The sequence below is a fragment of the Papaver somniferum genome, chromosome 3 (genome assembly GCF_003573695.1).
Source record: "Papaver somniferum cultivar HN1 chromosome 3, ASM357369v1, whole genome shotgun sequence".
In the NCBI taxonomy this organism is placed as follows: Eukaryota; Viridiplantae; Streptophyta; class Magnoliopsida; order Ranunculales; family Papaveraceae; genus Papaver; species Papaver somniferum.
In genome coordinates this window covers 123,563,440-123,583,770 of record NC_039360.1, presented here as the reverse complement: position 1 = coordinate 123,583,770, position 20,331 = coordinate 123,563,440, and the positions used below count along the sequence as shown (strand labels likewise).

Below are 20,331 nucleotides of genomic sequence, written 5' to 3'. Positions count from 1 at the left end.
AGATGATGGATAATTTGATGAGAAGGGTGACGTCGCAGGAGACATCATAGAGTTCTACATTTTGAAGCTGCAAAACAACATCAAAAAAAATGAGTTGAAACAAGATGGTTCTCCAAAGTACCAGAGAGCTGTGTTTCTAAGCACATTTGCCTATGTAAGTTTACTCTGAAATTCTTTAATGTAAATTTTTTGGCATAAAAAATAGTTGTGGAAAACAAAAAATGATGTTGTTTATATGGTTAATTTTGATGGAACAAGTTTGGTTTCATCAAACTTGCATGTCTGTAACTAATTAAGGAGTTTATCTGGTTTTTGTTTCAGACATGTCACTCATTAGGAAAGAAATGTGGTGCTGTAATAGAAGGCTTCATCGACAAAATGGATTATAGCGTGCGGTTTTTGTTCGTTCCGTTGCTGACATCACTTGGAGATGTAAACCATTGGACATTGCTTCTTTTGATTTTGAAACCGGGGAATTTTATCACTACAACTCCTTGGCTTCCACGGGAGAGGAATGCAGAAAAAGTGCTGAAAGCATGAAACAACGTATAGTATCAGCATTTGCACAGCACGACGCAAAGCTCCCCTGTGATCAGCAGGCAAGTCAGCCAACAACATACTCTTTGCACAACCCTACATGTTGTGAAAAATAGGGTAAGTTATGTTTGGAAGTTTATAGTTCACATATGCATATGCTTGAAATCATTACATCACTTGTAACCGAATGCTTTACATATAGCTACTAATATCAGAACACTCTCAGCTAGTCACTTTGTAACAATTGAGACATTGTTTTGGTTTTTCAGGAACGATTGTGGCCTGCATGTTTGCTATTACATGAAGAGCCTCTTGAAAGGAAACATGTCTACAGATGATATACGAGAAAAGGTGCATAATATGAGACCAAAGTTGGCGTTGAAGATACTCCTTGACAATATAGAATAATACTCGCATGTCGTGCCCGTCCTATTGAACATTCAGTTTTAGTTGAAGTTTAAATTACTTTTGAAATGGTTATTGTAATGATGATACTCCTTGACATACAGTTTCTTGCAGATTCAAGTTTTAGTTGAAGTTTAAAGTACTTGTGAAATGGTTACAGTTTATATAAAAAACGATTTCGTGCTATTTCAGTTGTATTTCCTTAAAAGCTTATGTCTACAGAAATATGATGTCTCATTTTTATAAAAACTATCCATAAATGATGTGTCATATATTTGCGGCACCAATAAACAGTAGACAAAACATCATCTACTGTGTTGTCAAAAAATATAGAAGAAAAAGTGACAGTAAAACAATGGTTCCACCAAAAAGATGAAACCCTTTCTGGTTTCATCAAAAAAATGATGAAACCTGATTCGGTTACACCAAACTATAAAGGCCTGTAAAAATTCTGAAAAACTTAAACTTAATCAAACTTATTATTCTTAGACAAATTATAAAATGAAAACACCTACAGCACATTAACTTCTAAAACAAAAATCTGAAATAGTAGATGAAACACATATTGTAGTCTAGCAAACGAAACTAAGAGTGAAATTCGATGACTTGTAGTCGAAATGACTACAAGTTCTCATGAAATCTGACGAGAAGGGCATGTCCGTTTATTATGGGTGGTCAAAACCTTGCAGGAACCACGGGTTCTCAACTTCTTATTGGAAACTGAACCTGTATTAGGAATCCTCTTCTTCTTCGATGGACGTCCTGGCTGTGGTCCATTATTCGGACCAAAAACCAGCGATTTCGGCGACACTGTCACGGGCTTTTCGACTGTGGGAACAAGATTGATTGCATGTTTATACGATTCTTGGTAGAACTTTACTGTAAATTAGTGCTCAACATACTTGTAAGGATCTTCTCCATTCACCATGATGCAACGGACAACATGGGCACACGGGAAACCGTCAATACGCCAACGGTTGCAAGAACATGTTCTTCTTTTCAAATCGACAGTCTGTGTTAATGAAGCATGAACTTCAAACACATATTCCGACGACTTGGTGACTGGGTAGTTACAGCCATGCATCTTGTTGTCGTGGAGCAGAGCTTCATATTCTGGACATAGAGTTTGACGCCATTTCATTAAGTTAGCAGAGTCCTCGCGACTTTTACACATTTGGTCCATTACCTTCACCCTGATCTCATCAACCAACATGGCTATAGGCTTCTCTCTCTCTTCAACGACCGAACCATTGAAACTCTCAGCAATATTTGAACACAACCTACCATATCGTCAACCCTTGAAGAAAAAACTTGCCCATTTATCAAGAGGAGCTTTACTTAGATAGTCTTGTAACTTCTGATTTTCAACCTTCCTCAACTTATCCCAATTCTATGTAAATTCTTTATGAGTAGAAGCATACGCACATTTCTTAAACAGTCCCAATACATATTTGTTATAAACTTTGCAACTCTTTGGTAAGCATGTATTGATATTGCATTCCATATGCCAGTAGCACCAACCATGAAAAGCCTCAGGAAAAACAATAGGAATTTGAGTTACCAATCCAATACCTCGATCACTCACAAAAGTAAGCTTTGGTCGCAAAGGAGAAAGGACTTTCTTCAAATTATCCAAAAACCATTTCCAGTTCGCTTCATTCTCCGATGAAACCACACCATAAGCAAGAGGGAAGATTTTTGTAACATGAACAGAAAGCATAACACAAGCATAAGATGTGATGAAAACCAAACATAAAAAAATGATGAAACCAACATAAAAAATGATGAAACCAACATAAAAAAATGATGAAAACCTTACCATCATTTCCGGTTAGACCTGTTGCTGCCATCATATGACCAAGGTACTTGCTTTTCAAGTGAGCCGCATCAACGAATAATACAGGACGACAGAAATTGAATCCACGACTACAAGCTTCAAAACAGATAAACATCCTCTGAAATTTATGGGTCCCTTCTTCAACTTCCAAAACCACGTGAGAACCAGGATTGGTTTCAATCAACTTGTTTTTATACCAGTTCAAGAACATAAAATATTTCTCGTTCTCTCCCCATAAAGTATTCAGTGCATGCTTCTTCCCTGCGTATGCATAATAACGACTAATGTCAAAGCCGAAGTCTCTCGTAAAAGATTCCATAATATGCTTAGTTTTCTTATTAGGATCCTGTTTAATTTCATCAATAATCAAGCTACTAACTAGTTTCTTCGATATCCGTGGCATGTTAACAAATCCACCAACACAAGTATGTTGATTATTTAGTTCCTTGATAATAAAAGGACTTCCTACAACACCATCAACAGACACAACATATAAATGCCAATCACATTTCTCCTCTTTGTTCTTATTAGCACAACGTGCACCAATCCTCAACTTCTCATTCCTATATACCGTGTATTCATAACCAGCTGCTGCGTGATACTTCTGTAAATCACAACGAACTTGTTCAACACCTCCCGGAAACAACTGTTCAACTCCTTGAAAAAGATGTAACCAGTGAGAAGACTTCAACGGTTCCTTAATTTTATCTGGAACATCATAATCAGTCTGTGGCTTCTCAAAAGGTATAATTCCAAAACTCTGTGGCTGGTCATCAAAAGCTATAATTCCTGAACTTATTGAACCATAACTCTCAGCTTTGTGACTTACGTGTAACTCCATAATCCCTTCTTTATTATACAGACTAAATAGAGCCAAACATTGAAGATCAAAATCAGAATGAATGACCTTTTGCTGATCATCAACCATGTGAAAAATTTCCATAGAAGAAGGAGAGAATTCACACCAACTTGAGCATATACTAGTCTTCAAATTAGCAAAAGACTCTTGGAGGCCAATACAAAAAGTTAAACAATCTTCTTTGTGACATACAAGTGCGAGAACAGAATCCATAATCTACAGAACAAAACGATGAAACCAAAAACAGTTTCACCAGATGTGAATATCAACAAATTTTTTTTTTGAAAAACAGTACCAAAGAGATGGAATCCTTCATAAGAACATCAACACAAACATAAAAAATCATATGCTAACATCAATTCAGTTTATTCGACAAGAGTGACTAGCAAATTCACAAAAACAAATCAAAAATCAACACAAAAAAGAGAATTGAATACCTGAAAAGTTGATTGATTCCTTGAAGACGAAGATTAATATGAAGACGAAGATGATCAACACGAAGTTGATTGATTGTTCAGCTGGATTCTTCAATTCGAGATTCAATTTCAACTTGAAAAGCGGAAATATGATTTCAGCTAAACTGAATTGCAACCAGATCTCGAATAACGAATTGGATTCTTCTCTTCTTCGAACAACCACGTTTATCTTCTCTTCTTCGAACAACTGAATTGGATTCTTCTACGTATCTCGAATAAACAGATCTCAAAACTTGTAGCTTCTCTTCCGGTTCTTCAATCAAACAAACCTAAAATTGCTCTCTCAATTTTTGAATTGAAATTGGGAGAAGACGATGACGAATCTTTGAATTGAAACGAAAAGAACGAAGAAAACTAGGAAAGAAGAATCACACTTTTTCTGAATCTGATTTGTTCGGTTCAGAGAGAAAAAAATCGTTTTTACTTTCTTGTTTCCGCCAAACTTTCCTTTGAAAGTGTTTTTATATGCGGAAGGTTAATTTTGGAATTTAGAAATCAAATAAAAACTGAATTTTAAAATTTTTATTTGAACTGGGGTTTTTGTCCCAGTTTTGTTTGAAACGGTTGTTATTTGTTAAAAATAATATGACCGGTTTTTTCTTATCACTAGTTTGTTCACCTATGGATTTTATCACTAATTTTGTTTAAAATAATCGTCTACTAATTATTATTTTATTATTTTATTTTCATCTCAATTCAATTGAAATCGAAAAATGGCAACTGATATATATCTTAAATTACAAAATAAGAAATAGGTAATTAGATTCCCGTTCCTTTCTTTAGTTTGCTACCATATCAGATACCTAAAACAGTTGGTCTAGCTATGAATTTTTTTTTTATTAGAGTTGGGCTACGAAGTTGCTTACATTGATCATCTTTCAATGTAAAATGACATGAATAATTGAATTATTTCCGAGCATATCGGTGTTTCAACTCCATAAGGCACCTTGATGCTCGGGAATATGACTCGAAGATGAACAAAAAAGATGACCTAACTGTACTATGCATGTTGTGGCAGTTGATAATCTTACTGATGACAAGAAAAAAAAAATGATAATCTTACTAACAGTTGATTATCTTACTGATGATTAAAAAAAATATATATATCTTTCCTTAACACTGATAATCTCGATGATCAAAAATAATAATTATAATCTTTCTAATGTTTAGAGTACTAACTAAATCACTTAATTCATTTGTCAAGATCAAATGACAATTAGCCCATTAGGAAACAAATCATTGATAATTCGTTTGTCAACAATTAGCCCATTAATTAGAAAACAAACCATTGATTTAGAAGCACCTATTTTCTGTTTTGTAATTCCTGTATATTATACTCCCTCTGTCCCTAATTAGATGATCTATTTGGTTTTAAGTTTTGTCCCATAAATAGATGACCTATTTTTGTTACTATAAGAAATATGTATAATTTGATAGTTATGTCTATATTCGTTACATAGGTGTTTTAAAATGCTTTTCAACGGTATAAAGTTTACGAAAAACCGTAATATAGTTTAAGAGATAAATCATTTTTAAGTTTTACTAATATTCTTGTCTTAAAAATTGTGCAAACTACAACTAGGTCATCTAATTAGGGACGGAGAGAGTAGTAAATATTAATATTTACCAATTTTGGATTCTAATTGAATAAAATAAAATATAATATAAAAATTAATAAATAGTTCACAATTAGTTAATACCGATCAATAGGATCTATTTGTTTTGTGCACAGTACTCTTTAAAAAAGTGTGCACAAAATTGGACTTGTTTGAGACCATAACGAAACTTGTAGAAATATGCGGGGGCGGTGCTTACCTTCAAGGCTAATGATATAGAGAGCTTAATCTAACTTTCATTCCCCTAATTACTCCCATCTCTCCTCCCTGGTTGTAGAATACGAGTTTACACAAACCCTATATTCTTCTATTTCAACTAAAATCTTCGGAACGATGGAAAATCAATGAAGCCATCTTCCTCTTTTCCATTGTATATTCTCTCTCTGTCTTTCTTCAATTTCAATCGCATCTTCCGTTTTTTTTAAAAAGAAATATTTTAATTGTTTCGCTTTATTTGTTGCTGAGATTAATTCAAGGGGTAATATAAATTTAATCGTGTATGAGTAAGATGTGTTTAATTGTTGTATGAAATTGAATTCGATCCCGCATAGAAGGAAGAGATGGATGTAACTAATGGTGCGGAAACACTTTTTTTTTTTTTTTTTTTTTTTTTTTTTTTTTTTTTTTTTTTTTTTTTTTTTTTTTTTTGACTCTGATCAAATTAAAATGTGTTCCTAAAGAAAAGGAAGGTGATCTTGAAGGATCCTTGACCATATCTGTGATTCATGTGATCTACAGGTACACTATATAAAGTATGGGGGTTTGCTGTTAAACCATCCCTAGCGGTATGTATGTTGACGGAGGCTATGACCCCTACTGCATTATAGGTATATTTTAATTAGATAAATTTCTAATGATAGCCAGGAACTTGATAAGACTATTTACAGAGAGATAAATGTTGTGAAGATTTTATATAAGTGTCACTATGCCTTCATCCAACCTGATTGTTGTGCCTTTGCTTGGTGATGTGTGTGGAAGTTAGCATCGTATTTACTGGTGCAAGGTATGATGAATACGCATTATTTTCAGGACACAGTAAAAAGTTCAGAAAACTGTTTGTGTTTTGGCAGGTGGCAGCTCTTTTGGTGTCTATTGTCGTGTTTAGGTAGGTGGCAGCAGCTCCTTTGGAGAAATTGGGAAGGAATGGAACTGAATTGAAGATGAATAAGTTGATCCGTACATTTCATACTTTTAATTTTTGCACTATCAGGTTCCATCATAAACTTTTAGGTCTCCTAATATTTAAGGAAGTGGTAAGTGGTCATGTATGGTTCTACATACTTTTGTCTATGATTGTGTAAATTATCTCGGGATGTGTTTTAGGGATGGAATGGGAGGAAGTTGAAGCATTTGTAAGACAACTTGATGGTTATGTATATAATTAAAGGATTTGATTCTCAACTATCTCTGGGTACAATAGTAGAAGTTGCTCTAGCTTTAATTTAAGGTCTGACACCTGCGGTGAAAGGATATTGTAGGATCATGTGTCTCCAGTGACTAGACCTCTGATTCAGATTACACTTTTTGCAAGGAAAATTTAATGAAATTATTGTGTGTTATGAAATGAATACATGTTTTGACATTTGTTCAGTAATAATTAGAATTAAAGTGTACAACAAAGAACCTAGAATTGTCACCGTGTAATTTCATAACATCATACTTCTTTCGAAAATTACTAATAAATACTCGCGCTCTAGGCAAGAAAATCATACTAACGAATTCTGATGAGGAAATTATTCCCATAACCCGTGAAACAGAAAAAGACAACAAATTAGTAGTTGTGCAATCTAACAACAAGGCTTGAAGAGAAATCCTTTTTTTTTAGAATTACAATAAAAAAAAATTCATGTTAGTTTTGATTATTTTTAATTAATTTTATTATTCCCTGTTTTTAATTTTATTAATTGACTACTTTTAACATTATCATTTTTTAGTATTTTACTATTTTTATTGTCTATATTTCTCAAATTTTGAACTCCAAAACAATTACCATCACTAATACGTAATTTGCTCTGCAAAACTTCTTGGGCCGTGCAACGCACGGGCACGATAATTAATTTTAATTAAAAGAAATATTAGGGAAAGACTTTGTGGTTCTAGTTAGATGTAACGAAACATTGTGCTTGCAAATTTGAATTAAAAGAAATAAACAAAAAAGAAGAAGGGAATAGTAGTACCTCAATCATGTCTCCAACATTGACGATAAAAGCATGAAGGAGGGGTTTCTCTAGAAGCCATTTTCCATCTTTACGGATTTGAAGCCCATCTGTTTCGTTAATTTGTAGAAGAATCGTCAAAGCACAAGCATCCGAGTGTGGTGATGCACCTAATACCTGCTCTGGTTTTGGGCAAGGAGGATAGTAACTCAACCTCATTCTTTGCCAACAGTCATTAAATAAATCTATCATCTCGTTAGAGTCCATGTTTAAGCTTAGTCTTATGGGCTAGATATTTTGCTCATAGATTGGCCATCCACGTCAGCATGGGCAACCTCCTAAGTCCTATGGGATGACTAATCTAGCAGCGGGACCACCATATAACGCCGAACTCTTCGGCGCTTTAAATCTCAGCCGTTAGATCAGAAAATTTTCTCCCAACGCTGAAATACGGTTCAGCGTTTAGACCACTTTTTGAGCGTCGAACGGTTCAGCGTTTCAATCTCGCTGATAGTTGGACTGCGAGCACCTGGTAGGAGAGAGAACTATCAACTATCACTGTTAACTTTTTTCCAACACTTATTTTTTGATTTGCAACACTTTTTGGGCAATCTAGCGCTTCAATCTAGCCCATAGAAATTAGTCTTAGAGCTTTTGACATTTGTCCAAGGAGAATCATGGTCAGTTTTTTTAATCCTAACGAATAAGCCTCCAACGCCTCCCTGTGAGAAAAATAAAGTCAAGATCGAAAAAGTGAGCGTGATATTCATCCATGGAATGCTTGTTATTTAAATGTATACCTTAGTGGTAACGAGATGGCGGCAAATAAATGAGCCTTCCGCATTCTAGTTGGTAAAGTTGCTACAAGGAACATGTCATACCAATCAAGCTTCTGGTCATCTGAAACCACAAACTGGTGCCCATATCCCTCTTGATCTCCCGGTTTCTGCCACAACTTCTTTTTTTCCTCTAATGGAAGTTAAAACAAGTTATGTACTTCCGACTTTAATTTCTCAATGAGTGAAGAGCTAATTCCATGATTTACCACCTTCAAACACCAATAACATTATTATTTGGGAGGATCATACAGATTTATTCTTATTTAGTACATGAAAATTATTAGTATCAAAGCACTTGAAAGTTTGCCGAGATCTAAAAATATTTAAAATGAGATACCTGAAAGAAGCCCCAGTCTTTGCAAGCAGAGTCAAGTTTTTGTAATTCAGAATCAGCCAATGTTGAATCCCCAGAAAGGAGGCACTCTATGTTGATAACAGGCATCGTGTACTTAGCCGAGGAGTGGCTGTCATGATCTTCATGATTAAGATTAGAAGTGCTACTAGTACGGATGTATCGATCTGGAATCTTGGTGATCTTTTCTTTAACCATTTTATGAACTGAAGGCACTATAAGTGAACTTATTCCAAAGCTCATCCTGATGATCAACTTGCTTTGGCCTTTAGAGATGTGCTAGACGTGATAGATTTGCTTTGATTGACGATCTACAACTAAATTAAAATATGTAGCATCCTGAAAAACTAGTACTATGTGCCTTTATGGTGCGGGAGCTACCATATCAAGTGACAATGTTTGCTCGTACCTACCCTAGTTAGTAAGTTCGCGAATGATTCGCGAATTATTCGCGAATTTTACCGTCTTATTCGCGTACGTTTGCAATTCCGAACCCAAATCGCGTATTATGTGGCATTCCCGGATTATTCGCGAATCGTTCACTAATTTTACGTATCCCGAATGATACGTCCGCTTAATTCGCCATAAATTCTTTAGCTTTTACTTTTCAAAGACTCCATTTTTTGGGCTTTACTGCCTCCCGAGCATACACGACCGAATATTAGACGTGTTGTAATTTTTATGAAATAAAAACGAGTGAAGAGATTTGAAGGTGAAGGTGAGAGAGATCCCAAACTCACTAACCAAGCATCTAAACCACCATACGACGTCCTCTTGGATAACTAATGTTGTATATATTATTAATATCATCATATTAAGTTTATTTTTTCTTTAAATAACTCACACATATGCATAAAAATTAGTCTATGACCTTATAAATACAAATTATTTGTTATATATAGATACCGAATTTTCAAAACCGAACTCACATTTATAAATCGAATTATACACGTACGTATGCCGTTCCGAATTATTAACGAATCACGTCCCGTTGACCGAATTTTGGACCGAATCTGGATTTTACAAAACCGTATAATACTCGTACGTTTGCCGTTCCATACGTTTACCGAATCCCGAATTGCTAACTAGGGTACCTACTATATAAAGGAAGAAGAGATGCAAAGTTACAAAACAAAGCTACAAAAACGTGTAGGTTTTTTTGGTCTTTCTCATCAAACAAACGGACAGAATGATGCCACGAGGTTGTCAAGAGAGCTCTCTCTTTATTTTATTTTTGGTTTAGGGAATAAATCTAAGTCTCACATATTTGAGGTTTCATCATCCAGATTACTCTTGATGAAATCTGAAGGGAAAGTCTCCCAACCACTATTACGAAAATTCCAACTGCCAAATTTAACCAACTTAAAGGAACATTTCCAACTAGAAAAGGAATAAAGAGTCTTGAATAATACTGCATGTAGTCCACTTAACATAGCCCACTGAACCGTTGATAGCATTTTCGTTTTGTTTGCTCTCTCCTTCCAGATGAAGACTAGTGATTCCTTTGCGTTTTGCCCACTGAATAGCCTCCAACCCAGCCATTGCTTCATCTTGAAAAACTCGATATTCTACATAATTTGTCAGTTCGACATCGTTATTCATCATCTTCTTTGGTGCCCAACAAAAAGTGTTTCATTTGAATGATAGCCTGCCAAAATGTTGATTTCTTGCTATCAGCTTTACATATTCCAAGAATGGCGTAAAATCTACACAACAGTAATCCATACGCATAGAATAACGTAATGATGCAGAAGGCACAAGGGTGAGAGTTGTGGAAGAATACCTCAGTTGCGATATCTGTTGGTGTGAGTCTGCACACATCTCCATGACCCAGTTTGGATGCAATATCTGCGCAAGAAACATATTCACGTTGGTTATCTGTTAACTTCCCCAAAGATACAGAACTGGGTTTTGAGTATATTTGTTTGAGTTTGCATACAGCAAGAGTTACAAATCGAATAGTAGATAGGAAAAAGAAAGGAGATCAAAAGCATGTGTCGTTCTGAAAGCATACGTTCAAGGGATACCCTAGCATCAGCATTAGTGTAAGCATGACCTCTTTCCTTTGAAAGTGTTGAGAGCCGTGCCAAAGCCTGAGAAAATGTACAATAAGCCTTCAAACAAAAACTACAAATGAGAATTGAAAAACTAGACTACCACACATTTTAAAACACCTGAAAAAAAATTATATTACTGATAAGCTGGTGTTCATTATGAGGTCACCTTTGTGTAAGCATCGCCCGACTCATGATGCAAAAGAGGGCGAGAATCAGTACCTACAGCTGCAATTCTGGTAGCCAAAGCTTCCAATGGCACATCTAGCCAAACAGTGATTCCATGCTTCATGTATTTCCTAACGGATTCAAGAATTAAACACAATCTGGATTCACAACTGTTGATGGTATACAATATCATAGCAGAAAGATGGCACTGATACACCACTTGTAAGTTGATACACCCCCTTACCAGTTGATCGGCCTAATAACTGCACCACCCCCGGTGGCAACAACTAGTCGATGCATCAAAGACAACTCCCGCAATACCTCACTCTAAAAGACACAAAAATAAGGTTAAACACCCTAATCATTTGTATGCATTCAGAAAGCACCAAAATTGTCAAATCTGAGAGGATGAGATGATATATAGAACAATGGCCAAAGCACCCAATCATCATATCACGTTATCCCGATTAGAATGGAAAATGACAATCAGTTTCCAACAACTAGAGCATGTGAGTTTTATGTATAGTTTAAATTTTAAGGGTTCTAACGTTTCTAAAAATCAGAAATTAATTGTGAAAATGACCTGACAGTCCGCAATATGAATGATTATGCAATAAATTAAAATTGAGAGCTTCCTAGCTACAAAGCCAATAAAATAGGGTGAAAATGTTTGAGATTCTTACAAACGATATGAAATGCTTCAGGACATACCTCATTATCTCTGAAGAAAGTCTCACTGTGTTCTTTGAAGATTTGAGCAACAGAAGTCATACCCACAGCCTGCTCCACCAATTTGTCACTGCAAATTCATAAACATCATACCGTAACTATAACATGCAACCCAAAGTCTTGATTAACATAAGTTTAAAATACACAAAAGACGTGTGAGCAGTCCACCAATGAATGCAACCCAATTTCTTTACAAGTTGACCAGAACACTTCAAGGGAGTCCTCTTTCCTTCAAAAAATGGATGCAATAAAACATCTAAAAAACCTGGATATCTTACTTGTTATAGATAGCCTAACATTACTGCAATTAGTCCTGAAAATGTAAGCCTTTTCTGTTTTGTAGAATAAACCCTAACATGTCTTATCTATGGATTTGCTCAATGTGTCTTGCTGAGTCGATAATGTTGCCTATTAATTATCCCAGGTACGGCCAAAAGCTTGTTTCACCTAATGGGGACTTCATCATCTGAGACCACCCATGAACGCTCCGTGAAGTAGTAGTGACTTTTGTTTCTCCAATGTGAGGACATATGGTCCGAGTTGAATTGTGTTTGTAACTCTATTCCCTTAACCGTGTGACAATCACCCCCAATAACTGTTATGATTATTTGCCATATAAAACTAACGTGATTGGTGATTTGGTTCTATAACCCAAAACAGAAAGGAACCGGGGAAAAAAATAAAATAATCCAAGAACGAACCTGTCAAAGAAAGAATAACCAAGTACTTCTGATAAAATCTTCCCAACTGTTGTTTTACCAGAACCCATCATTCCTGCATACAAACCTCAAATGCTACAGAAACCGGATTACAAAAAAATCTGTAGGACAAATTTCAGATTAGCGAACTAACCAACAAGATATATGCAACGTCCAGTTAAGTAGGGGGAAATCTCTTGTGCCTTCTTCTGCAATGATTCTAACATCAAATACATAGATATACAGCTATCCAGTTACACGACATAATAAACCAATATGACCAAAAAGGAATAAAATGTGAACTGGAGTGAAAAAGAGATTAAGAAGGACCCAGATTGCTTACCTTCACTATTTTAGGTTCATCAACAGAAGTATGAGTTCTTCCTGATTCCAACGCTGAATCTATAAAATTATCACATCACTGAATGAGCTAAGGATAGTTTGTGGCAAGTGTAAACTTATAGTTTGAGCTGAATGAGGCTCCCATGTCATTGCCGACATTCCTAAAAACCGGGTCGCACAACAACTCACAGGGAGCCTTTTTTTTGTTGTTGAAATAAGACACGTAATTTTGGTTCCACACTAGAAGTCAGGAACATAACTTCAGGCAGATAATGGGAAATGATAAGTTGTCAAAACTCACATTCTATGTGAGAATTGGGTGTCCAGCTTGCCTAAGCCTGGTTACGACAATATGGGCACTCCGATTTGTTACTGATCTGATCCCTACCCCCACCTTTTAAAACAAAAACAAAAACTTATGTTGCATAAGAAGTTGCCAAGTTATTGTTCATAGAATTGGTGGCGCTGGTTGCTGGGATGTCCTAAGGTCATTTAATCAAACACATGCCCTGTTATTGTTCTGCACATAATTTCTTCAAATTCCATATTTTTCATGCGTTAATACTATTTTATTTTATTTTAAAGAAAAGAAAAAAGAAACGATCTTCTAACTCGGTGTATAGATTTTGAATTTACCTTCAGAGTTCCTATAGCAACGGTTGATCTCAAATCCAACCAATCTATGCCGTTTTGAATCAGCACTCCCTTTCATAATCCTAGAACTAAGCAGCATCTGCTGCTTCCGATCTTCTCCCCATCTCTGAGGAAGCTCCAAGCAACCACTAGGTTTCTGTCTAATCTTCTTTGGTGCAATCCAACTGCAGTACTGCAAGTTTGAAGTACACGCCCCCTCCATACCTACAATCACGTAGTAATTTGCACCAAAAGATGCTACCTTTCACTATATATTAATTCGACACCTGAAGGATCTCATGCAACATTGACCGCACAGCCAAAACCAAGGTTCCGGGATTGATCATAACTTCACTGCACCAAAAAGATCAGTCTTAAGTCATAAACTACAAACGAAAAAAAAAAAACATCAACTTGCTCTACTGAATAAAAATTTCACAACCTACTAACATATATGAGATTCTTCAAGGTTTACACGTATTCATATGAGGATTAATTACAGAAATTAAACAAGTAACAATCAGTAATTGAAACCTAAATTGAACAAGCAAAAATCTTTCAATATTTATCATTCATGAACTATTCTTTGTTAATTAGAAAAACAGATAAAAGAAAACGTTTGATTAACAGAAAATCAATACTAAGCTATTTACTATTATAATCATCGAAGATTACTGCAAGAACTTGAAGAACAAAAATTAGACTAACATTAAAAGTAAGTGAACTGAGAGAACTTATATATTGAATCAACTACTGGTACACATTTTCATATCTAACTTTTTCTGAATGAAAAAAATAGAATGAATTACAGAATGTAACAAAAACTTACCAGGAACAATTTCTGAAAATCAGCTCTGGATCATATAAGAATCCTTTCCTTGTGTTTTTTTTTTAATATAATACTGTGAATTTATGATGATAAAGTAGTTGGAGTTTATTATAAGTCCGGATTACTAGGCGTACAAGGAAATCTCCCACCCGCAAAACTGTGTTCGGAAACTCGAACCGGTAACTTCAGTTTCCGGACCATGGATGGTTAATGGTTAGACCCTTAGGTGGAGTAGAAGTCGTCCATGCCCCATCTACCATTTTTCATTGAACCATTTTTTTTTTTAGGGACGATAGTTTTTTTTTTGGGACCATGGTCTTATTAGGCCAACCTCCCTATACTTATAAGGGGTGTCCTAAAGTTAGATAAATACACATTTACTCTTTACTTTAATTTAAATTAAAACTAACTTAATAACTATATAAATCTAATCATATACATCTAATCTAAATGAATTTATTAACCAATATCAAAATCAAAATCAAAAACAAAAACAGGAGGCGAATCGAAATCTTTTAGTTTTGAAAATAAATAAATTATTCTTTTCTTCTTCTCTCTTTCCTTACGTTCCTCGTTCGATTGAAAAAACACATCAATCTTTTTAATTCGTTCTTTGGTTGGGAAAATTGAGTAGAAATCATCAAAATATGGTTTAAATGGAAGTTAAAGTGGCATGTTCGGTTAGGAATAGTTTTTAAAAAACTAGTTTTGTAACCGAACATTCTGAAACCAAGAACACGAAGAACACTTCGGTTATCACGAATTTAATTTTTCGTAACTGAACTCTGAGTTCGGTTGGTTCGCAAAAAATAGTTTTAACCGAACTCCTCATTGAAAACCAATATATTGTGTTCGGTTGGTCCCCAAAAAATTCTAAAACTAGTTAGTAACCGAACTCTACCCATAATACAAAAAAAAAACCAATGTAATCGAACTATTTTATTTTTTCCACTATGTTGAGTTATGATTTAACCGAACTTTGCCTACTCTGTTCGGTTGGTTCGAAAAAATTTCTAAAACTATCTAGTAACCGAACTCTACCTATATTACAAAAAGAAAAAAAAAATGTAACCGAACTGTGCTATTTTGCATACTATGTTGAGATTCAATTTAACCGAACTTCTCCCACTATGTTCGGTTTGTTCGCAAAAAATCTTAACAAACCAAACTCTTCACTAATTGCATACATGTGGAGTTCGGTTAGATATGTTGTTGGGTTAAAGTTTGCGAACCAACCGAACATTACTCTGTAAATCCTATAAACAAAGTTCGGTAACATGTCTGTCAACCGAACGACTAAAAACCTCCACTAAAGAGCGAGTTCGGTAACCTGCGTGTTTGGAAAAAGTAACCGAACTACACTTTCAGATGAGTTCGGTAACCTGTTCTTCACATAAGGTAACCGAACAAGCCCAAATCTATTCTAAGAGTTTACAGTTTTTTGAAAATTTTGAACAATTCAACCAACATTATCTAAGTTTGAAGCATACCTGAGTACCCAAATACTTTTCCTCCGGTTGTGGTTGGTAAAATCCATCGGTTTTCATGTTTTCCTTCTTCATCTTCTCTAACTTTGCTCTCTCAATAATTTTACTTCTTTAAAAAAAAAACATCTGATTTTTTAATTTCACTAATTATCTTTAACTTAATCATTTTACTAATCATTACACTAACTATTACTCCCTCCGTACCACATATATAGGCGGAGGGACCAATTCTCTTAGATTAAGAAATTTTTATTGATTTTATACATTTCTATGCCTTTTCCTGTTTTACCCTTAATAATATTCCCAATGTTAGAGACATGTACTCAATGTGATGATTCCCAAGCAAATAAATAGGGGTAAAATAAGTAAAAAACCGTTTTGAAATTTGGACTCCGCCTATATAATGGTACAAGGAAAAATAGAAATTCCGCATATATAATATGTACGGAGAGAGTATTAACACTAACTAATCATTACCCAAAATTAATCATGAGGGTAATTTAGATGTTAATATAAATATCTAGATAAGGGGTGACCTAGATTTACTTCTAATGTCTTACCCAAAATAAAATCATGGTCCCCACAAAAAAAAACCATGTTCCCCAAAGTTCTTTTTATTTTTAAAAGTAAAATTTACTGGGTAGGTAAGAGAGAGACGTACAACTGCCACTGAAAAAAACCAGTTCAACCACGTATTTCTTTGCAGAACGGAAGAGAGGTTGATGAGTTTACCTCATTGTTGGTCAGCAAAAAATGGGCCGATTATCCATGCCAACCCAAGCCCATAACAGGTCTTATTATGTTTTGAACGATTTTTTGGGGATCATGGCTTTTTTAGGGGACCATGGTTTTATTTTGGGTAAAGACATTAGAAGTAATTCTAGGTCACCCATATCTAGTTATTTATTTAATACCTAATCTATCCTCTTAGTTAATTTTAGGTTATGATTAGTGAAATGATTTAGTTAAAAACAATTAGTGAGATTAAATTAAAAGATGGGTTTATTATTAGTTGAGTAGAATTATTGTGAGAGTAGAGTTAGAGAAGATGAAGGAGAAAAACATGAAAAATAAAAAAAAAACTAATTCACCCCCTTTGAGTATTCAAGTGATGAAAACTCATCTGATTCTTCATCTCCATCCTCTCCTAGAAAATTTGTTAATCTTCAAAATGATCCGGATTTGGCTTATTTCTTAGATGGTGATTGTAATCTTCCCCAAAATGAAACTCAAGATGAAAATGATGGATTTTATCAACCACAACCGGAGGAAGAGTATTTGGGTGAACAGGTATGCTCCAAACTTAGATAATGTATGTTGAATTGGTAAAAACTTCCCCAAAAATGTAAATTTTTGAACTGGATTTTGCACAGTTCAGTTACATTATATGAAGAACATGTAACCGAACTGTTCTGAAGGTGTAATTCAGTTGCCTTGTGAGATGAATAAGTAACCGAACTCATTTGAAGATGTAGTTCGGTTACTTTATCCAAACACGCAGGTTACCGAACTCCATATTAATGGAAGTTCTGAGATGCAGTGTTATGTTCGGTTGGTTCGCAACTAACCGAACTTTACGTAAAAATAAAGTTTAACTAAGTGTATACAGTTCGGTTGGTTCGCAAACTGCATGTACCAACTATTTAACCGAACTATGTTTAATAAGTTCGGTTGTTTCGTAAACTTGAACCTAACAGCATAACCAATCGAACTTAACAAACAAACACAATCTGAAGTTCCAGTGTCTAGTTCGGTTATCTACATAAAAAACAAAGTAACCGAACTCTGTTCCTTTTATTAGTTCGATTGTTGCGATAAAATTCACATGTTACCAAACTCTATTCCTTTTATTTGTTCGGTTGCTTTGCAACTTGCTTAACCAACCGAACAATGAGTTCGGTTTTCCCGATAAAATTATTATGTGACCGAACTTATTTGTGATTGCATTGATGTTGTTACATTTCTTGTAGATGGAATCCCAACCTATACCAATGCATGATCAGCCTTCTCTGATTGGTATGTTGTTCGAAAATACATCTACTCACTATGCGAATGAGTTGGTATTTGACTTACCTATTGATGCGAAGAATTGGGCTAGAGAACATGCCAAGAGAGTCGATTGCGTCTTGGTTTTGAATGGAAAAGAAAGCAACACTCGTTTTGAAATGGTTTGTGAGAGAAGTGGAGATCCCAATGTTAGTCACAAAAGGAAGGTTTATGAGTATAAAGGAAAGACGACGAGGAAGAACACAACGTGCTCAAAGAAAATCAAATGTTCGTTCAAGCTAGTATTTAGCAAGAGCAAATTAACGACGAAATGGTTTCTAGCTATGGATAAGGTGGTAAGTCGTCATAACCACCCTCGTCCGGATGATCTTGAAGGGCATGCAATGGCTGCAAGGCTCACTCCTCGAGAATGGAAAAAATAGACGAGTATAGGAAATTGTGTATTCCACCTTTCACAATGATTCGCTTATTAAAGCAAGATAACCCGGGTAACGTCCCATCTTTGTACACCATTTACAATGCAATTGAGACGATTAAAAGGAATGAATGGAAGGATAGAAAAATAATGCAACAATTATTTTTTTTGGCTCAAAAGAAAGGCTACGCGGTTCAAAAGAAGGTAGGTCCGGAAGAAGAAATAACTCATCTCTTCATTGCCCATCCTAAGAGTGTTCAATTGGCTCAATCATTCCATGAAGTTCTTATAATGGATTGCACTTACAAGACAAACAAATACGAGATGCCATTGTTGAACATTGTTGGTCGTACGTCGACGAAGTCACCGTTTACCGTTGCTTTTTGTTTTCTAAAGGACGAGCAAGAACCAAGTTACACTTGGGCGCTACAACAAGTGAAGGAGATCTACCGAGATGATGAGATCCCCGGGGTTATCGTGACGGACAATGACGTAGCATTGATGAACGCAAAATACCGCCAAGCGGACCTCATCACACTCATTTTCTTTATTCCATACCTTGTTCTTTTGACGTTTCAAAACACGAACAACATTTTTATGATCCTAAAAAAACAACATCATATCTTATATACTAATATATATAGAAAAGAACAATATATGTCAAAATATAATAAAATGACTGAGAAATCTAATTCTTGATAGTTAAGATTGAACCATACCTTTGTCGCAAAGATCTTGGCATCCCATGAGTTTTTGTAGCCCATCAATACCTCCCCGCCATCTCTTGGAGTACCATATGTTGGATTCTTTGGTAGCAAACACAAATCCTTATGAGGAATGTATGAATATCTAGCACAAGGATTTTTAGGCGTCTTTGTAGGTCTCTTTACCACTATGTCTGCTTGTTCCTCTTCTTCTTCCTCTTCATCCGAGTCCTCATCTGATCCATCATCATCCTTATCTCCATCCTTGTCTCCGTCTTCCTCATCTTTTTCACCCTCATCATCGCCCCCTCATTTCCTCCTCCTTGAGCTAGTTCATCTTCTCCACCTTGATTATGTTCTTGACTTCCCATCTCTTCCACAATCTCTTCATTAACTTGTTGGCTTACGTTGTCAACATTATCTCTATTGACACCATCTTGGATGACAACACCCGGTAATGACCCACCTCCATACTTAGCATTTTTGGTTCCACGCTTACCGACACCACAATGTACTTTACCTCGAGGCGTGGGAGTTCTCAGCGTAAGGTTCGGTTTGAATAGGTTTTTTGCGAACACACCAAACTCAACATGTGTGCAAATACTGAAGAGATCGGTTTGTCAAGGTTTTTTGCGAATAAACCGAACTCAACATCGGTCACTAATAGTAAAGAGTTCGGTTTGTCAAGGTTTTTTGCGATCAAACCGAACTCCACATGTGTGCAAATACTGAAGAGTTCGGTTTGTCAAGGTTTTTTGCGAATAAACCGAACTCGACATTGGTAACTAATAGTGAAGAGTTCGGTTTGTCAAAGTTTTTTGCGAATAAACCGAACTCGACATGTATGCAACACAACATAGTTGGACAAGTTCGGTTAAATTGAAACTCAACATATAGGGCAAAATAGCATAGTTCGGTTATATTGAAATTTGTTTTTTTTGGTAAAGTTAGGTTACTAAATAGTTTTAGAATATTATGAGAACCAACCGAACAAGATAGCTCAGTTCGGTTAAACAAAAACTCAAAATAGCGGGCAAAATTGCACAATTCGGTTACAAGTGGAAAAAAAATTGTTGCAAAACTGGTGAAGTTCGGTTAGAAAAAAGTTTTAGGCTTTTTTGCGAACTAACCGAACTGGCAGTTCGGTGACCCGGTTTTGAATCCTATAAAACCGAACTGTTCTTCGTG

The 20,331-nt window shown here is 35.4% G+C and overlaps 1 protein-coding gene, 1 long non-coding RNA gene and 1 other non-coding gene across 4 annotated transcripts; 2 read left to right on the top strand and 1 right to left on the bottom strand.

Annotated features, from left to right (window-relative positions):
• Positions 1–5,785: 5,785 nt before the first annotated feature.
• On the top strand, positions 5,786–8,600 carry LOC113357259. The gene is made up of 3 exons (XR_003363543.1): positions 5,786–6,306; positions 6,469–6,557; positions 6,801–8,600. It is a non-coding gene; the product is annotated as an uncharacterized LOC113357259 (long non-coding RNA).
• A 1,615-nt stretch (positions 8,601–10,215) lies between these two features.
• LOC113357258 (shikimate kinase 3, chloroplastic-like) lies at positions 10,216–14,761 on the bottom strand. Of its 2 annotated transcripts, none has more exons than XM_026600615.1 (11): positions 14,531–14,761; positions 13,705–14,050; positions 13,070–13,128; positions 12,881–12,935; positions 12,730–12,802; positions 12,011–12,098; positions 11,544–11,626; positions 11,301–11,430; positions 11,092–11,170; positions 10,861–10,925; positions 10,216–10,725 (listed from the first exon to the last, which is right to left on the bottom strand). In XM_026600615.1, the coding sequence occupies exons 2-11, from the start codon at positions 13,922–13,924 to the stop codon at positions 10,672–10,674; spliced, it is 906 nt and encodes a 301-aa protein (XP_026456400.1). In that variant the 5' UTR covers positions 13,925–14,050; positions 14,531–14,761; the 3' UTR covers positions 10,216–10,671. The 2 variants fall into 2 exon arrangements, with proteins under 2 accessions (XP_026456400.1, XP_026456399.1); XM_026600614.1 differs by having other exon boundaries at positions 13,705–14,055; positions 14,531–14,760.
• On the top strand, positions 13,343–13,453 carry LOC113362493. The gene has a single exon (XR_003365747.1). It is a non-coding gene; the product is annotated as a small nucleolar RNA Z279/snoR105/snoR108 (small nucleolar RNA).
• Positions 14,762–20,331: the final 5,570 nt, after the last annotated feature.

What these genes read in the sequence shown, in the direction of transcription:
- LOC113357258 (XM_026600615.1), bottom strand. Translation starts at nt 13,924, where the DNA reads ATGGAGGGGGCGTGTACTTCAAACTTGCAGTACTGCAGTTGGATTGCA. An exon ending in ACGTTGCATATATCTTGTTG is followed by an intron (nt 12,803 to 12,880) that starts GTTAGTTCGCTA and finishes GTTTGTATGCAG; the next exon opens with GAATGATGGGTTCTGGTAAA. An exon ending in CTTTCTTCAGAGATAATGAG is followed by an intron (nt 11,627 to 12,010) that starts GTATGTCCTGAA and finishes TGTGTCTTTTAG; the next exon opens with AGTGAGGTATTGCGGGAGTT.